This window comes from Mustela lutreola, chromosome 11 (genome assembly GCF_030435805.1).
Source record: "Mustela lutreola isolate mMusLut2 chromosome 11, mMusLut2.pri, whole genome shotgun sequence".
Lineage (NCBI taxonomy): Eukaryota > Metazoa > Chordata > Mammalia > Carnivora > Mustelidae > Mustela > Mustela lutreola.
In genome coordinates, this window is record NC_081300.1 from 53,107,804 (window position 1) to 53,132,538 (window position 24,735).

General features: G+C 43.1%; 1 protein-coding gene and 1 long non-coding RNA gene across 17 annotated transcripts in view; one reads left to right on the top strand and one right to left on the bottom strand.

The window, feature by feature from the left end:
- DLGAP1 (DLG associated protein 1) overlaps nucleotides 1–24,735 on the bottom strand; it is an 889,418-nt gene that overhangs the window by 315,181 nt on the left and 549,502 nt on the right. For 4 of the 16 annotated variants that reach the window (XM_059140358.1, XM_059140356.1, XM_059140355.1 and 1 more), the window contains exon 4: nucleotides 6,612–7,640. In XM_059140358.1, coding sequence (XP_058996341.1) covers nucleotides 6,612–7,568 — 957 coding nt within the window. In that variant the 5' untranslated portion in view covers nucleotides 7,569–7,640. Of the gene's footprint in view, nucleotides 1–883; nucleotides 1,082–1,355; nucleotides 1,458–6,611; nucleotides 7,641–24,735 lie in introns of those variants that run through there. The other 12 variants (XM_059140369.1, XM_059140364.1, XM_059140360.1 and 9 more) reach the window with 8 other exon arrangements.
- The window catches only part of LOC131811672 (uncharacterized), a 365,766-nt gene that overhangs the window by 192,792 nt on the left and 148,239 nt on the right, over nucleotides 1–24,735 (top strand). The window contains exons 4-6 of the long non-coding RNA XR_009346068.1: nucleotides 12,079–12,931; nucleotides 15,939–16,054; nucleotides 16,251–16,409. This is a non-coding gene — a long non-coding RNA (uncharacterized LOC131811672). The remainder of the gene's footprint in view (nucleotides 1–12,078; nucleotides 12,932–15,938; nucleotides 16,055–16,250; nucleotides 16,410–24,735) is intronic.

Below are 24,735 nucleotides of genomic sequence, written 5' to 3' on the forward strand. Positions count from 1 at the left end.
ATTAAAAATAAAGAAAATTATTAATTAATGTGGCCGATGTTTTTTTTTTTTTAAAGGCAGCAAGCAAGCATTGCAGTAACCAAGTAACCAAAGTCACTCGCAGAATTGCTCAGCATTGTCACACATTTCACATAAAGTAGTTTTCATTGATTTAATATAATTTAAATTGTTCTAAAACAAGAGGAAAGAAAACCTCGGCCAGGGAAGGAGAAACTCCCACTAGGCAAAGACTGAAATAATCTTGAACAAAATTTTGAAAAATAGTTGTACTTGCACTGGGAAAAAAAAAAATCCTGGGTTCATGCTTGTTATGAATGATTCTTCAGTGATCTTTTGTGGAGTCTAATTTAACCAATAAACCAAAAAAACAAAACAAAACAAAAAAAACCCCAGAAAGGAAGGAGGAAGGAAGGAAGGAGGAAGGAAGGAAGGAAGGAAGAAAGGAAGGAAAAGGAAGCAAAAGGGAAAAAAAAAAAAAAAAAAAAAAAACCAACCCCAGCTGTCCAGAAATTTTAATTTGCAAAGGAACGTAAGCATTGAGGAAGCTTTCAGGATCCTTGTCATGGGAAACAACTGATCACATTTCAATCACTAGCCACACAATATCCTCGAATAGCACCCTGCTCCTTAGATCAAATGTGTCAATGAAAGATTTTAGGAAGCCTCTGTGGAGACACTGATTTGTAGGTATCCAGTGTTTCCAGTGTCTCAACCTGTTTACTCACCATCTGCACATACATTAGTTTATTAGATCTTTCAGTCTCACTAGCTATTATTTAGAGAAGACATAAAATAACAAAAATGATCCCTCCCCCCCCAAAGAAAACCCCACTCAAAACAACAACACACTATCACCAAATACAAAGTAATAAAAGAGTTGTACCCAAACCTGGTCAGTCCTTCCATTTCTTGAAACTTGCACACAAACTGAAGAAACCCACTCAGCCTTAAAAAGGTCGATCATTTCGCTCTCCTAAAATTTCATCTCTGAGAGTGGCTTTCTTTCTCCGTCTCTGTCTTGCTCTCTCTCTCTCTCTCCCTCTCTCTCTCTCCCTGTGTGTGTCTCTACTTCTACCGGAGAGAGCGTTTTGTTTCCCTTTTCCTGTTTCTGCTGCTGGATGAATGCAAAATACATGATTGAAGGGATTTTTTTTTCAGGTTAACAGTTGGAAATCTAAAATCTTGCTCCTCTGAATGGCTTTATATGCTAGTCACTCAACACATAACGTTCACATAAAGAGGCATATACAGAACCAAAAATCCTGCTTTTTTAAAGCAAACCAAAACAACAACAAAAACTCCTTTTACTCCTTCGAGCCCATTCCTATTTTATTTACTTGACTATTAGCACTTACCCGGAGATGTGCCATAAATGCTCTATTCCAAATGTATAAAAGCCAACCACATCTCAACTGAGAATTAAACAGTTTTAAAGTCTTCAAATCCATGTCCCTGCTCCAAACCCTGTTACAGTCACTGGCAGTGGTACAAGATTCTAAACAGCAGACATCTGATTCTTGACATTTAAAAATAACAATATTGGGAGAAAAAGGGAGTCTTTTTTTTTTTTAATCATTATTAACTACAAACAGCTTGTGAGTGAGCACAGATCACAATTGATGTATTAGCTGGATCTTGCCATAATTTCAAGCTACAGTATTTTATTTCTAAGTCAATGTCAGACAGAGGCCAAATACCTACAGACTTCTCCTTTTCTGTGTAACAGAAATGGCAATGGCTTAAGTTAAATTAATTCCAAGTGGCAATTCTCCAAAGAGAGAATCAGAACTTTGCTAGTAGTGAGATTCTATTATTGGTGAATATTAATTTAACCTTTGTGCAGTCTTGAATCAAACTAGGGACAGATGGATCCTTCATGGCTTGTCTAAGATAGGTCACATTTCATATACATGCATTCTTAGCTACATTCACAGAGAGGAGGTCAAAGGAACACATACATCTGCTACAGAATAAAACAGGTAATAAAATGAAAGTAAAAAGCACTTATTTCCATTTATGGAGCACATTTTTTACTCAGACGGATCTAGGATCAAATCTTAGCTCTTTTACTTACTATATGCCTTCCTTGGGAAGTGATTTAATCTTTTTTGCCTTAGTTTAGTCACCTGCAAAACTGGAGTAAACATAACACTTTACAATGTTATTTCAGGTACTAAATAAGATACTGCGTGTTTTCTGGCACATAGCAGGTATTTGCTACGTGCCACTCCCTCCCTCTGTTTTATATTTGGAAGGGGTTGGGATTGGACATGGTAGATAGAAAAATCCAGACTTTCAAGGTGGACAGCTCTGTTCTGACCCTCCGTGTTGCCACTTACTGACTGTGTGCTCTTAGGCAAGTTACTTAACCTAATTTACTAAATCTCAGTTTCTTCACTTGTAAAATACCTCACAGAGTTTTACAGAGCAAATTAGAAACACTGGAAAAACATGTACTCTTGGTAGACATGTATTAAATGAGAGTTTCCAGGCCTTGCAACTCTCGAAAATTGCTCTAATTAGTACACCTCATATGTATATAAGGAGTTTAAAAATGTGAACTCAGATCACAGGTCCTCTAGGCCAAATGCCTCATCTTATAGCAGAGGAAGGAGACCCAGAGAGCTGAGATGATGGTCACTGGTTAATGAGTGACAGTTAACACTGTCACTCCAGGGGCTGGAACACAGACTTCCTCCTTTGAAGTTCAATGCTTTATCCAGTAAACTTTGTGAGGCTGAGGTCAAACACATTTGTAAATCCAGTTTCACTACTGGTAATTAAGATAATAGAACCGGAAAAAAAATTCTTTTTTCATTTCCCCAAATATGCTTCTAAGAATGAGCTTATAAATGAAATCATTCCATGGGAGTTGGCAGGGGCTGGCTACACCTGTCTTCCTGAGAGGAGCTTTGGCAGAATGGTGGGGAGTCTCTCTTTCTTCTAGAGAAAGAACAGAGCTGGAGAGAATGTCCCGTTTCAGGAGTTTCCTGTTCTCTTCCCACCCCTGCGAGTGTCCGGCTCCTTCTTTCCCTTCCTACCAGGGGCACTTTAATCTCTGCACAGTGGGTGGGAAGAACCCACTGTTCTACATTTGGTTTATCTGCTAGACACACTACCTTCTCACACTGAAATACAGAATATTTTCCCCCAGTGTGAAAGACTTGCACAGAATAGGAGCTCAATAAATGTCAATATTTATTAAAGAAGGTGTTCCTTTGAGCTCAGTTTATATTTAAAGGGTTTAACTAGCTTGGTGCAGTGTTAATTATTGCAGTTATTGTAGGATAAAAAATATTAATTTCTTTCAATCTTTCAATAACTTCAGAATTAAAAACAAAGATCCTTTGGGTAGTGAGTCAGATTAACTGTTACTCTGGGGAGGAATGGACAGAAATAGGATTGGGGGGGCGCCTGGGTGGCTCAGTGGGTTGAGCCTCTGCCTTCGGCTCAGGTCATGATCTCAGGGTCCTGGGATCGAGCCCCACATTGGGCTCTCTGCTCGGCAGGGAACCTGCTTCCCTCTCTCTCTGCATGCTTCTCTGCCTACCTATGATCTCTCTCTCTCTCTGTCAAATAAATAAATAAATAAATAATCTTTAAATTAAAAAAAAAAAGAAATAGGATTGGGAAGGCATATATGCGATCTATTGTAGTTAATGTGTTATTTCTCCAGTTGGGTTACATATAACTGGGTATTTGTTTTATTATTATTTTCCTTTATACTTCTCTGTAAGCCTCAAATATTTCATTAAAAAACTGGCTTAAAAGAAGTTAAATAACTTAAAAATAGAATTCCCAAACCTTTGAATATGAGCTGTAATAATGCTACGATACTAAATCTCATACTTAAATTTTCAAGCTTTCTTTCTCATTTTACTGAAACGCTTTTTAATAATAATATGTTTACTCTACAGATTTTTTTCCTCTTGTTCAGTATTTTCATGCCCTTGATTCCAGGGCTGTGATGAGATGTAGTGGAAAGAGCTATTTTGTCTCAAATAGATGTAAGTCTAATTCTTAGTTCTTCAACTTTTTGGCTGCGTGGCTTTAAAATCACTTGATAGGGCACCTGGGTGGCTCAGGTCATGGTCCCGGAGTCCTGGGATCAAGTTCCACATCAGGCTCCCAGCTCCATGGGGAGTCTGCTTCTCCCTCTGACCTCCCCTCTCATGCTCTCTCACTCTGTCTCTCTCTCTCTCAAATAAATAAATAAAATCTTTAAAAAAATAAAGAATAAATAAAATCACTTGACATTTCTCATCTCAGTTTCCTTTCTTGTAAAATCAGAGTATTATTGTATCAAGCTGTCAGGATTATCTTGAAAATTAAATGGAATAACAAATGTGAAAACATTTGCTACAGCTTCTGATACATTGTAGCTTTTCAGTCAATAGCAGTTTCCTTCTTTCTTTCCTTATCCTTCCACTTTTCTCCACTACTTGAGCCTTTTACTGCAAAAAGGCATAAAAAAGAAAGAAAAATGAATTTGAGGTAGGAAGAACGTAGGCAATCAGGCAAGCATAAAAAGGTTAAAAGATACTAATTTTGTCACAACAAAGGCTAGTTCTGGATCCTTGCAGAGTTTTCATCTTTAATCTGATATTTCTCATCTAATCTTATCACTACTTATTAAAGTCCAGTTTTGTTTTTTTTTTAAATTCGTTGTGGGTTTTTTGTTGTTGTTGTTGTGGGGGGGTTTTTTGCTTTTTGTTTTTGTTTTTTTGTTTGTTTTTCTACCCATTTCAGAACTTTCATAGTTAAACTATCCTGTTCTAGGGCTCCTATCTTATTACCCATCCTTTCTTCAGGACAGACATTCCCTTTTTTTTTTGACAGACAGATCACAAGTAGGCAGAGAGGCAGGCAGAGAGAGGGGAAGGAAAGCAGGCTCCCTGCTGAGCAGAGAGCCTGATGCGGGGCTCGATCCCAGGACCTTGGGATCATGACCTGAGCCAAAGGCAGAGGATTTAACCCACTGAGCCACCCAGGCACCCCTGGGACAGACATTCTAATTAAAATACTTTATTCTAGGTGGCGGGTAAGATTGATATGCTTAAAGAATTTCTAAAGCCTTCAATTGTAACCCTTGTTATGGTCATTTCTATAAATTAAGTGACTTGGATTCTCTCCTCCCTCTATACTAACAGTACAACAGTATAACCCACTAAGCCTTTACCTTTCTTAGAGGCTAGTTTTTTAATATGCTAAATGAGGAGGTTGGAATAAATGTACTCTTTAGCTCTAAAAATTCCATTAAAAATTCTTGATGGCTTCACTCCTCTAGCAACCTTATAGTACCACTCTGAGTGGGAAAAACTGACCATGGAATTGTGTGCTATTTGTGAAAACTATCCACATATTGGTGGCTTCTTCTGAACCCTCGGATGGACTCTGACACTGTCCTTGCCCAGTGACTGCCAGCCCGGCATATTCTCAGGGCCAGGTATAGGCATTTTCAAGGGAACCAGGTTTGTCAGGAGTAATTCAGAGAGCAAAAAGTTGAATTCTCAGTGGAAGACTTTTTTCTTGTACTTCTTCTTAGGATGGGAGTGTGAAATGGTTATGTCATGCCTTTATAGTCCAACAGAAAAAAAAAAAAAAAAAAAAAGGTTGGGTGTACCAGGAGAGAAGAGAGAAAAAAAAGACACCATGAACAGGAAAAATATGAAGGTACTTTTAAGGGATGGTTATATCTTGGGGAAGATGACAATTACCAGATAGAGGAATTGGCCCCAGGCGGGGGGGTGGGGGTGAGGGTGGTGAGAAGAGGGAGAAGAAAAAAGACTCTGCTTCTGACATTTTTATCTAGGGGAATCTAGGTTCAGTGAATGGAAGGGCATTAGGGAGAGACATGAGGAGACTGGAAGAGGAGGAGCAGCTTGCCTTGGGTCTATACGTGTGTGGGATTTACACGCTGACATTAATTGCATTTTATTGCATGGATGCTTCCCCCCTGCTTTTCCTCCTCTTCTCTGTTGTCCTGGGTCTCTGCAGCTGTGCTTGTCAGGTCCCCAAACTGGCTTGATCTCCACCTCCTCAGGGCCCAGGGCATTATTCCAATTCCCTGTGCCCTGGGGGTTGGGGGTTCAGGTGGGAGTATGGTTGGTGTTGGAGGTGGTGATAACAATTGCAATGGTGAGGATATAGATCAAGTTTTCCAAACAAATAGTTTAAGGCAGAATTTTATAATAAAAACAAAAACCCTCTGGATAGATCTAATTAAACTCCTTCCAAAATTCAAAAGATCATTGTTGACTTTTGTGGAAAAAAAATTGATTTATTTTAAAATTCTGTGTTGACTCCCCTTTTCTTGCCTCCCTATCCCATGTTCCCGCAGACAAAAGAGGAATACTAAACATTAATAACTCCTTGGCTTTATGTAGGCGTGCTTTTCAAAGCACTTTTATATCTAGTATCTCAAGATAACTGGATGGAGTTGGGTAGCCGGTTTGTTTCCTGATAGGAGCAGTTGGCCAGAGAAATGCTAAATAATTTTCTCAGGTTCATGCAGGCAATTCACAGCCAAGCCAAGACTAGGACTCAGGAGAAAACACCACACAATGAGCAGGTATGATTTCTAAGCATCCATCACTTGACATAAATGGTACCTGAAGGTACTGGCAGGAGCGTTCTTGTTGACAAGACTCTGACTTCACCATGGCCTGGTCCATGTTAACCGAGGCTTTCTGGTAAACCTCCCTGGCACGGCTGACCGTCAGAGTGGAGGACCACGCGCTCTTCTTCAGGAGCGGCGTGTCCAGGTTGACAGGCAGGTTGGCGCAGGTGGAGCACTTGACGTCGTTGTTACTCCGGGAGGCCTTGACCGCCTGCTCGCTGATAGTGTTGTAGGCCTCCATGAAGTACTGCGAGGCCGAGCGGTCAGGGCACCTGCCCATGGTCATCACTCCCGATGGCGCGTGGTAGATGCACATGTCACCGTCGAGGTTGTCATCGGAGCTCCACCAGCCCGGGGAGGTGTTGGGCCGGGCCTTGGGGTCCGCGCGGCGTTCCTTGCTCTTGCTGCGCTTGCCATACCGCACGGTCTGCGTCTCGTCAGGGCTGGCTTTGCCCCCGTTGACGCTGCCCTTGGATGGGCCCTCCAGGGAGTGCGACTTGGTGAAGAGCTTCTGGACGGAGTGGACCAGGTGCCGGATGCGGCCGGGGCTGTCACTGCGGTGCTCCACGGCGGTGCGCTTGTACTGCAGCGTGTGATAGCCATCCCGGTTGAGCGGCAGCTGCCTCTCAAACTGGTCCAGGAGGTTGGCGGGGATGCGGTTGGCCTTGGTGGCCAGAGTGCGCGGCACCAGGGCGCACTCGTCTTTCAGCTCCTGCTGCGACGTGTAGTGCCTGCGCGGGAAGGTGCTGCTGGCCAGCGGGTCGCTGAAGGGGCCCACGCACTCTGCCTGAAAGGAGTTCCGCTGAGTGTAGTAGGGGTGATCCGCGGGGTGGTGTTCCACTGGGCTCAGCAGGTAGGGCTTGCGGTCGGAGTGGTGCGACAGCGAGTCACAGGCCGAATCACAGGTGACTCCGTGGTGGTGGCTGCGGCTGCCCGATAACCCTTTCATTGCTGATGGGCGGCAACCTCGGGGGTCATGGACACCCCGTGGTTAGGTTCCAGACCCGTCTTCTGCAAAGACCTGGGGGTAACGAAGAATAAGAGAGAGATGATGGTTAACACTTGGTAAATAGATGTTGCACTTTTGAGTGTCTACTACTATGTTCCCTTTCTGGCAGAAGAACTCATCAGGGTCCTTGAAAGCAGTTTTAATAGTTATTGGATAAGCTCTATCCCCTCTGTAGGTGGGAAAGTCCACTCCAGTCAGATACCCCGAGATGGTAGGGGTGAAAGCTAGTGAACCCGGAAAAGGAAACTATAAAAATGCTAAATAGTTTTTTTTCTCCAGGCAATTCTTTTTTTTTTTTTTTTAATTAACTTATAATGTATTATTTGTTTCAGGGGTACAGGTCTGTGAATCATCAGTCTTACACAATTCATAGCACTCACCATAAAATGCTAAATTGTTTCAACATTACCTGAAAGCAAACCCCCTCCCTCTAGGATTCCAGTAAAATGGATGGCTCTTTCCCTTGCTTCTCTGGTTTTAGTCTTAATTGTCTGTTAATAACAAAGTAAAGCATGCACACCCTTAGGGCTCAGTTTCTCTGGGAAATCTCTGCTGATCCCTGCTTGCAGAGAGAATAAGTTCCCCTCTGTGTTTCTATGGCATCTGCCGCACAGTCTCTCAGCTCCTATGGAATTGTTTGTCTCAGGCATTCCCTGGCTAGTTTCGTTCATCTCTTGTAGGTGGGCTTACCTCTTAGTCACCTTTCTATCTCTCTAGCTAGCTCCAGGCCAGTTAGGTAAACACACAGTAAGTACTCCATTAATGTAAATAAAATAAACGTGGGTGGAAAAAAACCGAGAGAAGTAACTGGCTCCTTATAACTTCAGGATCTATCTTTCTATCTTCTGTCACATGCCTTCCCATTAGAATTCTGTAGTAACAATTACAGCTCACAAATAACTACCCCCCACCCCAGCACCATAGTAATTAGAATGGAAAATAGTGATGGTGGCAAATAAATCAGAGCTGTAGAGAAAATCTGCCCCTGTTTTCTGTCATTAAAGGGATAAAAAGCTGCTTCTTCTTCTTCTTCTCCTTCTCCTTTTTTTTTTTTTTTTTAAAGATGTAGTTATTCGAGAGAGAGAGAGAGACAAAGTGTGGAGGTGAGAATGGGGGGAAGGGGTAGAGGAAGAGGGAGGGAATCTCAAGCAGATGCCAAGCTGAGTGTGGAGCCTGACCCAGGGCTCCATCTCACAACCCTGAGATCATGACCTGAGCCAAAACCAAGAGTTAGATTCTTAACTGACTGAGCCACCCAGGAGCACCAAGAGTTTCTTCCTTAACAAATGGAGAGTGGTTGAAGGATGAGCTTGAATTAACTAGTTTGAATATCGTGGTATCTCACTTCCTGGTTTAAAGGTTTCTAGTTAAATGTTCAAAAGTGATAGAAAGATGGCCAAAGGAAAGGCCCTGGAAATGTTCCTGAGGACACAGAGGGCCTGGGCCTGAGAGCAGATCTGCCTCAGAGAGAAGTGACCCCAACAGATCCACCTGTGGGAACTCAGCTCATTCCAAGCACAGGTCTTCCCTGTGCTTTAGTAGCAGAGGCTGCTGTTCCTCAGGGCAGAGTATCTTCTTTCGACTCTAACTTCTTTGGGAACTGACTGAGATCCTGTTAACAGTCTGATTTATTTTGAAAGCTTCCCATAACAAAAATTGTCATAATAAGAATTGTCCTGAAAAGCCAACATTACTGTCCAAAATATCACTAATGTCATTTCAGATATTCAGAGAGGGAGAGATAAATGGTTTATTTTAAAAACAACCACAACACAATAAAACACACATACATGGCCTAATGAAGAAAACTGCATACTTTTGAGAGGTCAGGTCTTTCTATTCCATGGGCTGTACTGTATAAGGGAGTTCCTGACAATGTTGAAAATCCCTATCCAGATTTTATGACTTTCTGTTTTTCTCTTAGTCTCTCAGCGTCTGCATTAATGGATCAGCAAAACTTATCAAGGCAGTTTAATCACTGGAGTCTTTTGAAATTGGTTAGTTTACTAAATTATGAGTTCCTTGAGGGTATGGACTATGTTTTACCCATCCAGTACCCAGCAAATGCTTGGATGATGGTGCAAACTGGGTAAGATATTTATTCAATGAATTAATGCATCAATGCAAAAATTCCCAGTGTGGTCCAGACTGTGATTTGAGTGAAGTGTATTGAGTGAAAAGATGACTGTGTGACAAGAGAAGGGGCGTGTGCAAGGAAGGGACCACCTCTTGATGTTCTCTACCTGTATTGAACTTAAAGTCTAGAGGAGCTTGCCTGCCCTACTGACTATAGGATGTCTAGACAGAAGACAGTCTGTTCTGAAGGACAGAAAGAAACTGACACCTGAAGAGATAAAAAGGCAAGAAGGACTCATGATATCTGTGGGTCAGGTAAATCAAAACTTTCCCACTGAACAGAGACTAATGAGGAAGGAGATTTTTGCAAAAATACTTTGGGACTGCTTTGCATGACATTATGATCCTGTGATTAGTTTGTGGGAGGGCAGGATTTAAGAGGGTTAAAAACATGTTTTTGGCAAAACTGTGGCACAAACTAATTTAGATGGAAAAATCCATTGCATGAGGGAATCTCTCTATATAAAACCGGTCCCATTGAAGACATTTTTGGCTTTTTTTTTTTTAAGATTTTTTATTATTTATTTGACAGACAGAGATCACAAGTAGGCAAAAAGGCAGGCAGAGAGAGAGAGGAAGGGAAGCAGGCTCCCCGCTGAGCAGAGAGCCTTATGCGGGGCTGTATCCCAGGACCCTGGGATCATGACCTGAGCTGAAGGCAGAGGCTTTAACCCACTGAGCCACCCAGGCGCCCGACATTTTTGGCTTTTAAATATGGACTTAAAAGGAAAAAAAGAAACCCCACAAAAAATAACAACCCAATAGGGTTATAGTCACAGAAAAAGTCTTAGGATTACACATATTAGAATCTCTGTGAAATAATGATATGATACTTCAAAATTTTCCTTCTGAAGTACCCGGGTCTCAGGTAGCTACTTTCTACAAAGTAAAATGTGAAACTGGCAAGAGCTGAAAACATGAATTATACATATTTACCCCAAAATGAACAAAACTGACTCACTGTTCAGTATTTAGTTATCTTTACTACAACAACAGCATTTGACATAAAACAATATTACCTGAGGACTAGCAGAGCAAATGAAGAGCTTTTACAAAGCCATTTGTGGTGAATTAGTTAAATGATAATTTTTGTAGCAGACACAGCGTAAGTTTTACTAAAATATAAGTGGATGATTTTCAGCACAGAGTCAAGCACTTACATTTTCTTAGAGGGTAATACATCGCAGCAAGGATAAATAACTTAGTTTTCCTTTTTCTTAATATTTGTAAAAGGATACTGAGATCTTATTCCCTTTTCTCTAGGATGTGGGCAAACAGGGTCATGAAAAAATGGCAATAAACAATCATAAACATTTCTAAATGCTCAATCTGTGTTTCTGGTCCAGGCCAAATAAACAACTTAATACCTTGGGCAACCAAATGCATATAGCAAATCTGTAATGGCCAAAGACTTATAATGTGCTCAGAGAGACATGACCTAGTCAAGAAAAAAGAGGAATAACAATTCCTGTTATCTTCTGTATTCTTGGGAAAGGAAGCTGTTAGCCCCTGAATTAGATTTTAAGTGGCCATAAAAGATTTCTCAAAATGGAAAGGGAAATTGCCTTTCATGCCTTCCTTTTTTGAACAGGAGTGGGAAATGTGGGTCAACATGCCTTCATAAGGGTTTCTATGACTACGGCGATTATCTCTGATATTTTTCTTCACTATGACTTCAAAATTGTGTTTTGTTGTCCTCTTAAGTTCGATTTTACTCTCAGACCATACATTCTGATTTTTGGCTTGGAAAATTTCTTGACTATATTGGTCACCATGAGATGAGCTCTGAGGTGTGAAAGCATCTGGTTTTTTTTTCCCCCCAAAACATCTGATAAAAAAAAAAAAAAAGACTTATTTATTTATTTTTGAGAGAGAGAAAGAGTGCAGGAGTGGGGGGGAAGGGGCAAAGGGAGAGAGAGACTATATTAAGCAGACTCTATGCTGGGCATAGAGCCCAATGTGCGGCTTGATCCCACAACCCCAATATCATGACCTGAGCAGAGGCAAAGAGTTGGAGGATTAACTGACTGGGCCACTCAGGTACCTGAGATGTGCCTGGTTTTTAGAGTTCCCACACCTGGAGCAAAAGCATTGCTGTACCAATGATGACTAAAGCAAGAACGATCCAGCACTGTAAAGGAACTTCTCAAGGTAGGTAATTTATTAGACCTGAGGGAAAAACAACCCAACCATATATTAGAAGATGCTGACAAGGGGAAAATAGTCTTGCAAAGCTGGCAAGTCCTTATTTCACTTTGATTTCTCTGCATGTCTTTATTTAGAGCTACTGTTCATGATTTTTCTTTACATGCAGATAGAAGAACCAAATGAAGGGCTTCTACTCTCTCATTCAGTGAAGACTGACAACCAGACCATCATGACTTGCTTTAGAAAGACAACGCAAGGGACCTTGTCCAGGAGAACAGGGAGCACTGTGCTCTGATTTGGGGGCACATTGGGATGAAGAAATCTCCACAAGTCGTTTCAGGGTCAAGTGGCCTTTTTGGCTTTCCTTCATGCAACCTGCCCATGTCAGATTGTAACATTCAATGAAATAGAGAGAGAAAGGATTCCCTTATTAAAGACTATAAAGTAGTTTCAGAATAATGACTATGTTTCCCAGTCTCCCTAGATGTGCACAGGTGACTAATTCTGGCTAATGGAATATGATTGGAAATGGCATGTGCAATTTCTGGGAAATGTCTCTAAAGTGCAAGGCACATCCTTCTTTACTCCTTGTTGGAGTGGCACAAGATGAAGAAGCTGGCCAAAGTGGAGGAGCATGGCAGCCCAGCTCTGCATCCTGCCTATGCCGGAGAAAACAGACCTTTATTTTTGCCTATGCCACTGTTATTTTGTTTTCTGATGCTTGCCTCTGAACCTTAAGCGAGATGCTTAAGCAGGATGGTCAGTCAAGGCCAAATCCCCAGGAGCTTTCGTAAGCTATCCTAGTACCCAGGACTTGGCTTTGCAGGTGGTGGTACTCTGTGAGAGCGATTTAAAAGACACAGTGACATGGCCATCCACGTACTCAAGATTTCCCTGGCTATAGCTACAGACTGGATCTAGGGGAGGAGAGAGGCAAGGGAATCTAAAAGAAGCAATCATTTCTTGCTTGGGCTGTTCAGGAGGACACTGAAAAGGAGGAAAGAGTACCTCCAAGGAAGGTGAGAATGTGGCCCAGTAGGGCGGTGCCTCCCTTTGCAGGCCTCTCTGCTCACACACGTGTGTTTCCACTAATTGTCTAAATACATAGGGCACTTTTTCTGCACAGAACAAAACTCTATGGAGTATGGATGCAGGTTCCCCAATGTTTATAGCAGCCATGTCCACAATAGCCAAACTAGGAAAAGAGCCCAGATGTCCATTCGCAAATGAATGGATAAAGAAGATGCGGTGTATATATACGAGGAACAACAATTCAGTCATCAAAGAAGCCCCTCAAATCTTGCCATTTGCAACACCATGGATGGGGCTAGAGGGCATTATAAGGGGAGAAATAAGTCAATCAGAGAAAGTCAGTTATCATATGATCTCACTCATATGTGGGATTTAAGAAACAAAACAGAGGATCATAGGGGAAGAGAGGAAAAAATAAAACAAGACAAAATCAGAGAGGGAGACAAACCATAAAAGAGTCTTAATCATAGGAAATAAACAGGATTGCTGGAGGAGCGGTGGGTGGAGGTATGGGGTAACTGGGTGATGGACATTGAGAAGGGCACATGATACAATGAGCACAGGGTGTTATATAAGACTGGTGAATCACTGACCTCTACTTCTGAAACTAATGATACATTATATGTTAAATAACTGAATTTAAATAAACAAATGGATGCAGGTTTTCTATCAGCAATTTTTTACTCTCAGTAATAAAACCCAATTCTATGGGGATCAAGAAGGAAGAACTTTATGAATGTTTAATGGGCTTGTGATTTTAAATAAAAAGCAGAGGAACGATTCTCACTAATATACTACTGAAAAACAAAGCTATGCCATTTTAGGATAAAAGTAAACAGAAAACCTAGAGGAAGTCAGGGTATGAGTTAATGTTGCCCAAAGTTAAGGGCCCACTTTTCAGATGGCTGAATGCCATTCTCTTTCAGTTTTTCAGATTTCCCTACTCAACGATTTTCATGTATTCTGTATTTGAAGTCATACAAATACCGTTAGAGCACCTTTAAACAAACACAGTCTGAAACACACCAGTTACATTATTCAGAATACACTGCTAAGCCGTATTACATACCCAGAATGTATTCTGCCTTTTCATTAACATTATTGCTATCCTAATCATCTGCAGTTGGATTTTATTTGTGAATAACTCCTTCAGTCAGTCTGCTTCTACAAATAAGTCCCTTTCAAGCATTTCCTTTCAAAAGATATGATATTGTACCAAAAAAAAAAAAAAAATACAAAACACAAAACACAAAAGCAACAACCCATACCTCCTCCAGTTTGGTCCCAGTAGGTAGCACAATTCCAACTGCCTTTGTCTTCAGATAAAGCTTTCAAAAAGGGGCTTCATTTTGACTTTTAAGCGTAAAAAGGTGGACAGTGATATTTCTTGAGAAACAATAAGTCCTCATTAATATTGGTATACACTTATTGCCAGTTGAGTAAATCTCATAGAACTTAGGAGGGGATTTTCATTGTGGAGATAATTGAGGCAGTATTTAGTATATTATAAAAACCTCACAGCATTATTTTGGACTGGTGATTTTTGGAAGGTGACAATTCTGACTCTATGTGACTATCTGACTATCTGACTCCTTGGAGATGTGCTCTCTGTGGAACTGATCTCATTGGCATTTCTAGGAGAGGGTCTGGTCACCTCAGCTATGCCTACAGATGGATTCCCCTGGGAGAGAACGTGCTTGCCTTGACCTGCCATGGCCAATAGTTCTTAGGGAGGCACGGTGGCAGGGGGAGACCCAGTCTTATGGGCAAAAACACATGTCTGCCGAATTTTCACAGAAAAGAGCAATGACCATCAGTGTCTATTCAAAACAAAACAAAACAAAACAATGCTGGGAAAGATATGCAAGCCGCTGATCTATGTAGGAGAAACAGGAATGATGACAGAATAAAACTCTTCCATGGGCTATAAAGACAGCCCTGGTGGAGAACGGGAAAATGCAAAGCCGGTGACAATCAAAACAGCACAGCACAACTTGAAAAGAAGTAGCGGAAATCGCCCCTGATGAGAATGGGTTATTTCTGTCTACATCTCTCATAGCCAGCTAAATAGTCCCGTGAACACGTTCTGGCACATTCTAGACAACTTGCTTCAGAGCCAGACTATATGTATATTTTTTTACCTGAATCAATATATTTCCTTCTTTCATATGCTGCTTGCTTTTCTTCCCAAGTTTGCTATACAAATCTACTGAGCACTGAGGCGCCAAAAGGACCTCCATTGGTCCTTTCTGTGGGAGCCTTTTCAGCTGACACCTGCTTTGGGGAAGTTTTTCCCTCTGCCCACAGCTTCTGTTGCTGCTGTCCTGGCCAGTAATGTTGAAGGCGATTACTCCCTCCTCTGAGCTCATTGCACCGGGATTGAAGACCCAACTCAGGGCCATGCATAGGCCTACCTGACTAAATCAGATGCTGGCTCTCAGAAATTCAAATGGAAACGTTCCTAGAGTCCCTGAACCCTCATGAGCTTATCTGCAAAGTGGAGGAGAGGAAAGGCCAGTGTTGGCACCTCAGAACGGAAAGTCAAGTGCTATTTGAAATGGTGGGGCCTCAGAGACCAGGGCGCTGCAGAAGAAACATGGAAGGGGAGGGGAGAGGAGTAAACAGGCAGAGAGAAGCAGGTCCACGTAGCCCCAGGGGAAGAAACAGAGAAGCTGCCCAGCAATCTTCCACATCTAGCCCAGGCCAGCTTCCTGCCCAGAATGGCCAGGGCCCAGCGGTTTGTGGTAGAACCATGGCAGGCCCCCCAAAGCATCCTTATGCAAGGAAAGAGACCCTCCTGCCCAGCTGGGCCAACGGCAAGCATAAGAGAAGCACCACCGAAGTGTCCTGTGTCCCACAGGCCCCAGATGTGAGGCTCAGAAGTGGCCCATTCAGAACGGCTAAGGCATCTTTAAATGGCTTTGACCACTGTAAGTACGTATTGGCTTCAACAGCCTACGGAAACGCATTCAGATCTCGCCTTCCTTCTTTCAGTGCTACCATCAGCTCCTGCCTGCACAAGAGTGAGGTGGTCAGCACCCAGAGGGGGAGATAGGTAGCCTCTGCAGCTAACCATTGTCAATGCCATGTGTCTGGAGTGTTTTCTGCAGGTGGGTCTCCATTCTCCGCCCCTCCCCGCCCCCCCCAGCCTCCGTGATGGCTGCTGTTGATGGGCATGAGATTAGAAATTTCTCAAACACCTGCTGCTTCCCTGTTCACATAGTTTTTAAAGGACCTTATTCTTACTCTTCACATATATAGCAATGAGACTCTTTTTCATTTATTATCATTATTTGTTTATTTCAGAACCAGTTGTTCCTTCCCCTCTGGATTTCTACACCAGATCTTAAACTTTAAACAAACAAATCCTTCTCCACAGAGATTTCTGAAACACTGTTGCTGTGACAGAGAAGAAAACATGACGACAATCATGGTGCCTGGATGAAAATCTCTTAGTTTTGACAGGTAAGGGTGTTAGCCTGTAAGACCGCAGACTATATTCTTTCAATGTACTGGGCGCGGAGTCAAATTACATGTAGGCATATGAATTTAATTCGATGTCTATTTATTGAATAACTGTCGTTTACATGAAGTGCCCTGGGCACTATAAAAAGAATTAACGGTTCTTATTATTCCCAACCCCACCTCCTATGTCTCACGTTTCTTCCTTCCCTTCTCTCCCCTGTGGCTCTCTGATGGCTCTTGGATAGTTTCTTCTGTTATCCGGTTCTTCAACGACTTCCATTTCTCTATTTCTGTCAGCACCCAGAGTCTCACTTCTTCCCTTGCTGGCCCGAGAGACATATCACGTCAAAGGTTCTTTTGTAAGCACCTTCTGCTCCTTGCTCTACGATTCTTCTTTCTGCCTCATCTATTCTGAACAACATAAAACCAAGGTGTGACACCACCATTGTTCTGTTCTTCCATACAGGGGCTGCTGAATGTCACTGGGGATGGGACTGGTGCCATGCCAAGTTCCCAGGGTCCAAACTCTCCTCCAATCTCAAAGCTGGATGGGAAGAACATGGCAGGGCTCCTGCCTCTGTTGCTGCTCTTCCAAGCCCTTGACTCCCTTTCTCTTGTCTCATCTGGACTTGGTTGGAAAAACAAAGACAGTAACCAACAAATGCTAAGTGAATAAAAAAGGAGTGGTCCTTCTGCCTCTAATAACCACAATCATTAGAAACATTTTTGAGCTCCTGTATTCCAGGCACATGTTGGGGACTTTAAATGAGTTAGCTCAGTTCATCCTCAAACAATATGTGATAGAGATTATTCTCTGGATAAGAAGACAGGCTATTGAAGATTAAACAAGTTTCTGAGATAATAGAGCTAGTAAAATTTAAACCTACTCTGCTGGTAACACGAAGCCATAATGACTTTGTTCCCACCCCCTCTAGCGCATGCGCATGCACAGCTTGCACACACCCCCCCGCCCCCCCGCCCCCCCGCCCCAGCAGCATGTAGCATAATCCTAACAGTATGATTTGTTAACTCATCAGGCCTTTTTTCACTTTACGTTCTTTCCATACTTCCTACACTTTTATAATATAATCTAAACCTTTGCATATGGGAGATTTTCATGATCTATACTTTTACTACCAGACGGCCTTGTCTTCTATTCCCCCCACCCCCGGCCCTTACGCCAGCAGCCCTGGGCTCCACACACACTTCCCCACATGCCTCGCTTTCCAGGGTCCTTGTGTCTTGTGTTCTCTCAAACACTCATCTCTGCTCATGGAGCCAATTCTCATTCCTCCTTCCAGAAGAGCTACAAAGACAGCCTCCTCTTAAAATCTTCCCTGTGCTAAAGGAAGCATGGAAGTGAGAGACCTTCTTCTAATTTCTGACCTAGTTGAGGAGATAAACGATGTAAGCGTGAACAGTCAGAAAAGAATACAAGTCACATGCTAATCAAGCCCTAGATGGCGTGAGACGTGTTGCACCTGTAATGCACCAAGGAAAAAGCTCTTGGAAAAAAACACATGTAGAAGTTGCTAGACGTAAGGAGTGTGAAGCCATCTCAGCCTAGGAGGTTCAGGCAGTCTGGGGAAGCCCCTCCTTCCAAGATGAGGTTCTCAGGGTGATGTATAATGCTTACTCTGTTTTTTGTTGTTGTTGTTGTTCAAATCTGACTATTTCATCTCCCCTCTGGCTCTTCTGCCTCCGCTCTCTTTTGTCTTTGATGATACTATCCAGATGTGAGTTGGATTGCCTGAGAATAGCAAGCATGGCCTCAATATTCAGGCTGCTGTCTGAGTTTCTTCCATTTGATATGAAGCTTCTGAATGAGGGGCTGTGGCAGGGACGCCTCTCCGGGCTTCACATTCACAAAGCTGTGTGTTTAACAGCTGCCGTCTAATCTTGCAGGTACTGTGACCCTTGGAAGACAAACGTGTTTCCACACCTGCTTTGAGTATTAGGACATTTGTTGGGAAATGTATGACAAAATGATAATGGTTTTATTCTACTTCTGCTATGTTTCCCTTGGCTATATCCTTTTTGTCCTTTTGTGAGCTACATAATCTTATTAACTCATCCTTTGTGGAAAAGTTGGAGTAGGGGTGGAAAATCTATGTCTACCGAGATAGCTCTGTATCATGTAAAGATAAATACTTTGTTAATGTAGTTCTTCTTTTACTCGATACCATCACTTGACCGTAACAATGGTTCTTCAAGCTGAGTGAGCCTAAGAATCAGCTGGAGGGCTTGCCAAGACCCAGACTCGTGGATACCGTCTTCAGAATTTCTGGGGTGATTCCCAGTAATCTGTATTTCTGACAGATTCCCTGGCAATTGTCATGCGGACGCAACAACCACATTTTGAGAACTACTGAACTGGACTGTCTCTTTCTTATGCTTATGATTCTTCCCAGAATGTACCTCTTCCTTCCCTCCATTAGGTTTAAACTCATACTTTTCCTTCATACCCCAGCTCCGCTGTCACTTTTGGGGAGAAACCTTTATGGAACCCAGTTGGGAGAGTTAACGACCGTCTTATGTGTTCTTGCAGCACATTATTCGTAACCCCACTGGGCACTGGAAGGGCTTGCTGTAATGTATTGTGTCACATGCCTCCCTGTCCCAGGAGACCGCCTCTCTCGTTTTCATCTTACCATCTCTTGGGAAGGTCCCTGATAGAGAGTACACACTTGATGAATGGTAGCCAAATAAATACACGGATGGGAAGTCTCCTGCCTGGGAAACGTGGTATTTTCATGGAGTAAATGTGGTAATTTGAAGAAATAATATGACTATCTTTATCCCAGGAATAATGCCTCTTCAGCATAGGCACTGTGCTCCTGGGTAAGGAGCTGAGTGGTGCCAAATGGAGCTTGCTGAAGGAAGCCTGCTTTGCTGTCTCATCCACAGCTCACAGGTTGCATCTGTCCTGCGGCCCATTCATCTCTCTTAAAGGCTTCTCAGCAACTAGAGTCTCTCAAGCAGTGGTGGCAATGATTTGTAGAACCAAAGATGACTCCGGGTCAAATTCTTGGCACATCTCTGAAGACAGGGAGGCTTTTTCGTTGGAACCTGGTTGCCAATAAACTGATGTCATGAAGGAAGGATGTTTTCTCTTTCTGCAGTGGTCTCTAGGGCTCTTGCTAGGCTCTGGCATTAGCTCAGTGGTATTTTTGAATCCAGTGAAATACAAGGTTTGCCTATTATGGGTCAGGAACTCAATATACACTCTTTGGAACCCTTGCAAGTGTGGCATGCTCTCTTCTCTTTGCACAGATAAGGAAACTAGGGTCCACAGAAGTTGAATATCTTGCCCAAGGAGCACAGTGTGTAGCAGGTAAGCTAGAATTTGAAGGGTCTGTAAGACTTAAAGCACATGTTCTTCCTGCCCCATCAGTAGCTCCAAGAAACTTCAGAATGCTGGGAGGCAGCCCAGCAAGGACCACCCTCCAATCCACAGCTTTTGGACTTTCCTTTGAAAAAAATTTTAGCTGTTAAAAGAAAAAATGGGGAAAAAAAAAAAACCCAAAGGATAATATCACCATACTTAGCCACATCACCTTTTTTTTTTTTTTTAACTTTATTTATTTGAGAGAGACAGAGAGAAAGAGAGAGAGAGGTATTGAGAAAGAGAGCGTGAGCCAGGAGGAGAGGCAGAACATGGGACTTGATTCCAGGGATTATGACCTGAGCCAGAGGCAGATGCTTAACTGACTAAGCTACTCAGGTGCCCTGTACTACCTCTTTTTGATAGAGGAAGACACCCCCAGCCTAAGTGTTTAATAAGCTGCCAAGCAGAGTGCTTCCTGGGAATGCATGTCCTTAGGTATGCATAGGTGACCCTGAGAGCTTGTTTATAACTCTGACATTGTACACGTCAAAGATGTTGGCCTATAAATGCTGCTCAGCTGAAGATTGTAGATATGCCTATGCTTTTCTTCCTACCACATAGGCCTTTATGTAAAATGTGTATAGTGTTTTTAGCCTCAAAATAGCAGTGAGCCAAGGTAGACTGTCACCTCCCAGTTATCTACAAAGGAGCTAACATTTATGGATTCCTGTTTTCCCAACAAATATTTACTAAGTATCTACCAAATGACAGGTATACAACTCAAAAATTCCATGTCTTCATGGCAAGTACATTCTTGTGTGGGGACACAGCAAACCAATATATAATGTCTAAAATCATGGTGACTGTATCATATAATCGGCCAGGTGATGGCATATAGAATGTCTTTTGTTAACTAGTCTTTTATAAATTCTTTGCTGACTTAGACACATTGAAAATTATAAAAAAAAATACTGACTCATTTATTAAAGAGGTAGTTTATTTTATTTTTAATTAGGAAAAAAAATTTTTTAAGAGAGAGCATGTAAGCAAGGTTGGGAGAGGGGCAGATGGAGAGCATCTTAAGCAGACTCTTCCCTGAGTGTGGAGCCTGATGTAGGGCTTCATTACCTGAGCCGAACTCAAGAGCCAGACACTTAACTGATTGAGCCATCTGGGTGCCCAAAGAGGTAGTTTTGTAAAGTGTGTAGCTGTTAGTATATTTCAGCAAGTATTAGGTAAAATATGTCTGCATGCCAGGCCCTATCCTTGGCGTTTTATATGTATTTTCCCACCCAATTATCATGGCGGCCCTATGACGTAGGTACTTCTTATCTGCATTTCCCAGAGGAGGAAAAACAAGGCAGAGGGAGGTTAAACACTTTGCTCAGAGTTAATCTGGGAAGTCCGACCCCAGAGCTCGACCTAGGCACTGCTACACTATCAATGACAAAGTTTGTCTTTGTCACTCACCCTCTTGATGAGATACCAGCAAGGCTGCGGCATATGACTGCCTAGACTGTGCACAAGCACAACTGCAGGGGGCAAGCTGACCGGTGGGGCAGCGGCTCTGTTGCTTTGCTGTTACTGAGGGGTCAAAAGGAAGGTATTTCCATTTCAAACAGTTAATATCAGCCAAATTACAAAGAAGACACTGGAGAAAAACCATGCATTCTGACATCAAATTGAAATAGGATTATTCGCCTGTTATTATATTACTATTACCTAATAAAACCATAATTGAAATGACATATTTCAGGGACATAAACATGTATTCATAGCCTCAGCTATACATTTAGGTAGGCTGTTTAAAGAGGAGCATGCTAGAAACCTAGAAGAATTTAGGAACCCCTCCATACAAAACGCGTTTTTGTTTTCTTTCACCTCTCCACCTCTCTGAACTGAACCTGGACATTTTCAATTTCCCCACAGTCCCTTCTCCTCACCATCTGCTAATGCTGGCATGGACTGTGGGGTAATTCACACCATTCAGAGAACCATCTTCTGCTACAGTGCTAAGTAAGGACCTGAAGCCAATGAAAGAAAGACGTGTAGGGAGAGAAGCCACAATAAAGACTTCACCAGGAGGGCATCCGTTGAACAGTCTGCCCTTCCTATTGGGACCACTGTCCATGGCAGATTTCTTCTGACTACTGAGCATTATTGTTTCCTTTTCCCAAATCTGTATCAAGACAGTTCCACGTAATTGGCGTTATAAGTGTCATTTCCCAGCCAAAGTACATGGGCAGCCTAAAATCCCAGTGGAGCAGATCCAGGCAGGAGCAACCGGTGGTGAGTGTGAGTTCAGGGTGTAAGATGGAGGACAAGTGGCTTCAAACAGGGCGGGAATGTTAAAGGAATGTCGGCTGTAGGGAAACAGTTCACCTGAGATTTGAAGAAAACTTTTGGATTCTTACTTAGGAGGTGGGATTCAAAGCCAGGATGCATCAGCCCTATTTCTTATTCTCTGTCGACAAGATGCCCAGGCTTGATCGGATTTCAGCAAACGTCCTTCCCGACGCCTCGAGCTTCAGCCCATCTTCCATCTAGCTCTCAGCATCTTTAACTAGAAATGGGCATCTTCCCTTAACGATCCCACTTATTGGTTGAGTGGTCTTTTTTTTTTTTTTTAAGATTTTATTTATGTATTTGACAGACAGAGATCACAAGCAGGTAGAGAGGCAGGCAGGGAGAGAAGGAGGGGAAGCAGGCTCCCCGCTGAGCAGAGAGCCCAATGCGGGGCTCCATCTCAGGACCCTGAGATCATGATCTCAGCCGAAGGCAGAGACTTTAAACCACTGAGCCACCCAGGTGTCGGGTTGTGTGGTCTTTGAAATATGTTGTTCCTTCTCTTTCTTTTTCTCCCTCTCTCTCCTTTTGAGATGCTCTTTAAGGAAAAATTGGCTTCATGAAGTGCAAGTGTTCTCCTGCAAAGGTCTTTGGCATGTGACTGCCAGCTACATCCCGGTTTAAACATGATCAGCGTTTTGTGTCCTTTGGATGAGGAAATCCCTTTAGAATTGTTTAACTTAAGCTTTCCTATCAAGATTTCTTTTTCACTTTTAGACTCCAAGAATTACTCGGGGTCCCTGAATGTAGGCAGAAAAACCCTGAAAAAATAAATGGGAGAGAAAAACGTTTCTAAGCACAAGCATGACCTCCACACGCAGGGTTGGAACCCAGTGTAAGGATGGCTCCATGGGTTGTGGAGGGCCAAGCTGGGGGGATCTACTTCTGCACTTCTGCAGGATAACAGAACCGGAAAGGGAGATAGAGAGGCAATTCCTTATGGGTACCATAGTTCATCCTGCCTGTGGGAGGCCACAAGTGTGAGGTAATTTACCAGTGTAAGGTAATTTATAGGACCTTGTTACTCTTCAACTGAAGCCGTGGATCCCAGCTCAGGATCCCTTGCTGTCTCTCCCCCGTCCACCACTGTTTCCCAGATCTGGGCATTCATGGCCCTTTGGAAAGAACAGCATTTGTAGCACTTTTTAAGCATTTAACTCACTGAAGAGTAGTTAAGCTGCACACTATTCTGTCTTCCTTCCAAATGTGAGCTCCTTCAGGGACTCGATTGCTCAGCACCTAGCCCAATGCCAGGCACCGAGTTAAATGTTAAATGCATAAGAAAAAAGGAGGAAAAAAGCCCCATCAGCTTGCTGGCTCACTTGCATGTCCCATAAATGTTCTGAGTGGATACTCCACGACTTTCTAACCTCCTCATCTGATCACACCCCTTCCCTGCTCAATACTCTTCAGTTCCTTAAAAATAAAACCCTGCTCCTTGCACAGCCTGTGCAGTCCCTGCTGGCCTTGCTGCAGCTCCCCTCCCGCCTCACCTCTTTCTCTTCTCACCTCAAATCCCAGGCTACAGCCACTAGGTCACTTGCAGGTTCCTCATCCACCTGCTGCCCACCCGGCCCCCCATTCTTTATGACTTCCTCTGCTGGGAGAATGCCCCTCACAGCCACGTGATTCCTCCTCGTCCTTCAAAATGCTGTTGCTTTGGCAACGGCACGGTGTCCCCTTCACCTTTCACGCATCACCTCCAACGAAGCTCTGCCATCTTCCCCCTCTCCAGTGATCCCTTGTGCTGGGAGGCAGTCATGGGTACACTTAAGGCCGATACACTTCTAGTTACCGTCCAGGCTGCTGTTCATCAATAATAAGATTTACAGTCTCCTAAAACCATAAATGCCAAAGCTCATGAAGGAACTTAGGAGCTGGTTGCCTAGGGACAGTGGCCGCCATGTTCGCAGCTATCAGAGACATGATCCTGGACTGTTCAAGGAGGTCGATTCATCTCGGGTAGGTCTCCGACCCAGATGCCTCTGACACCTGACCGTCACCGTCCTAGATCCTCAGCAGGAGCGATATTTTACTGTCTCCATCGAAGTCTTCCCAATGTACCCGAACACGTCTGCTTCGCCTAAGAAATCTCTCCCTTTTGTTTTCTCAGAAAATAAAGGTAGGCTATTATGCTTGTTCTAGGCAGCTAGGGGGAAACAGCCTGCACATACAGAGTCAGAATGAAATTAAACCCTAGAACAAGAATTTAATTTCCAAATAATAATGAGCTGGGAGACGTCCGAGAGAAAGCTTTCAAGGGGCCAGCAGTATCCCAAAGGTGTCCGAGGCGCACTAGATTTTTCTTCTGCCGCTTTGCAGTAGGCGTCGGTGTGATGCCCACCTTCCCTAAGAGCCAGGCTCTTGGGGGGCAGCGGGTACGCCGAGTTCACCTCCGCGTTCCCGGAGCCCCGCCCGGTAGCTGGCCGGGAGCGAAGTCCCCAAGCTGTGGCTGCCTTGAATAGCACAGCAAGAAAGTTCCTTCCGTTTCAATTCTCTTCCAACCCATTTAGTTTAATCAAAGAGGAAAGCTCCCTGTTTTCTTGACGATATGATGTTAACACCCCTTTTTGCTTTTCCTCCCTCGTAAGCAGGATTCAACAGGCATAACATCTACCTGAGCGACTAGTTTTGTTTTCCTTGTTCGTGTTT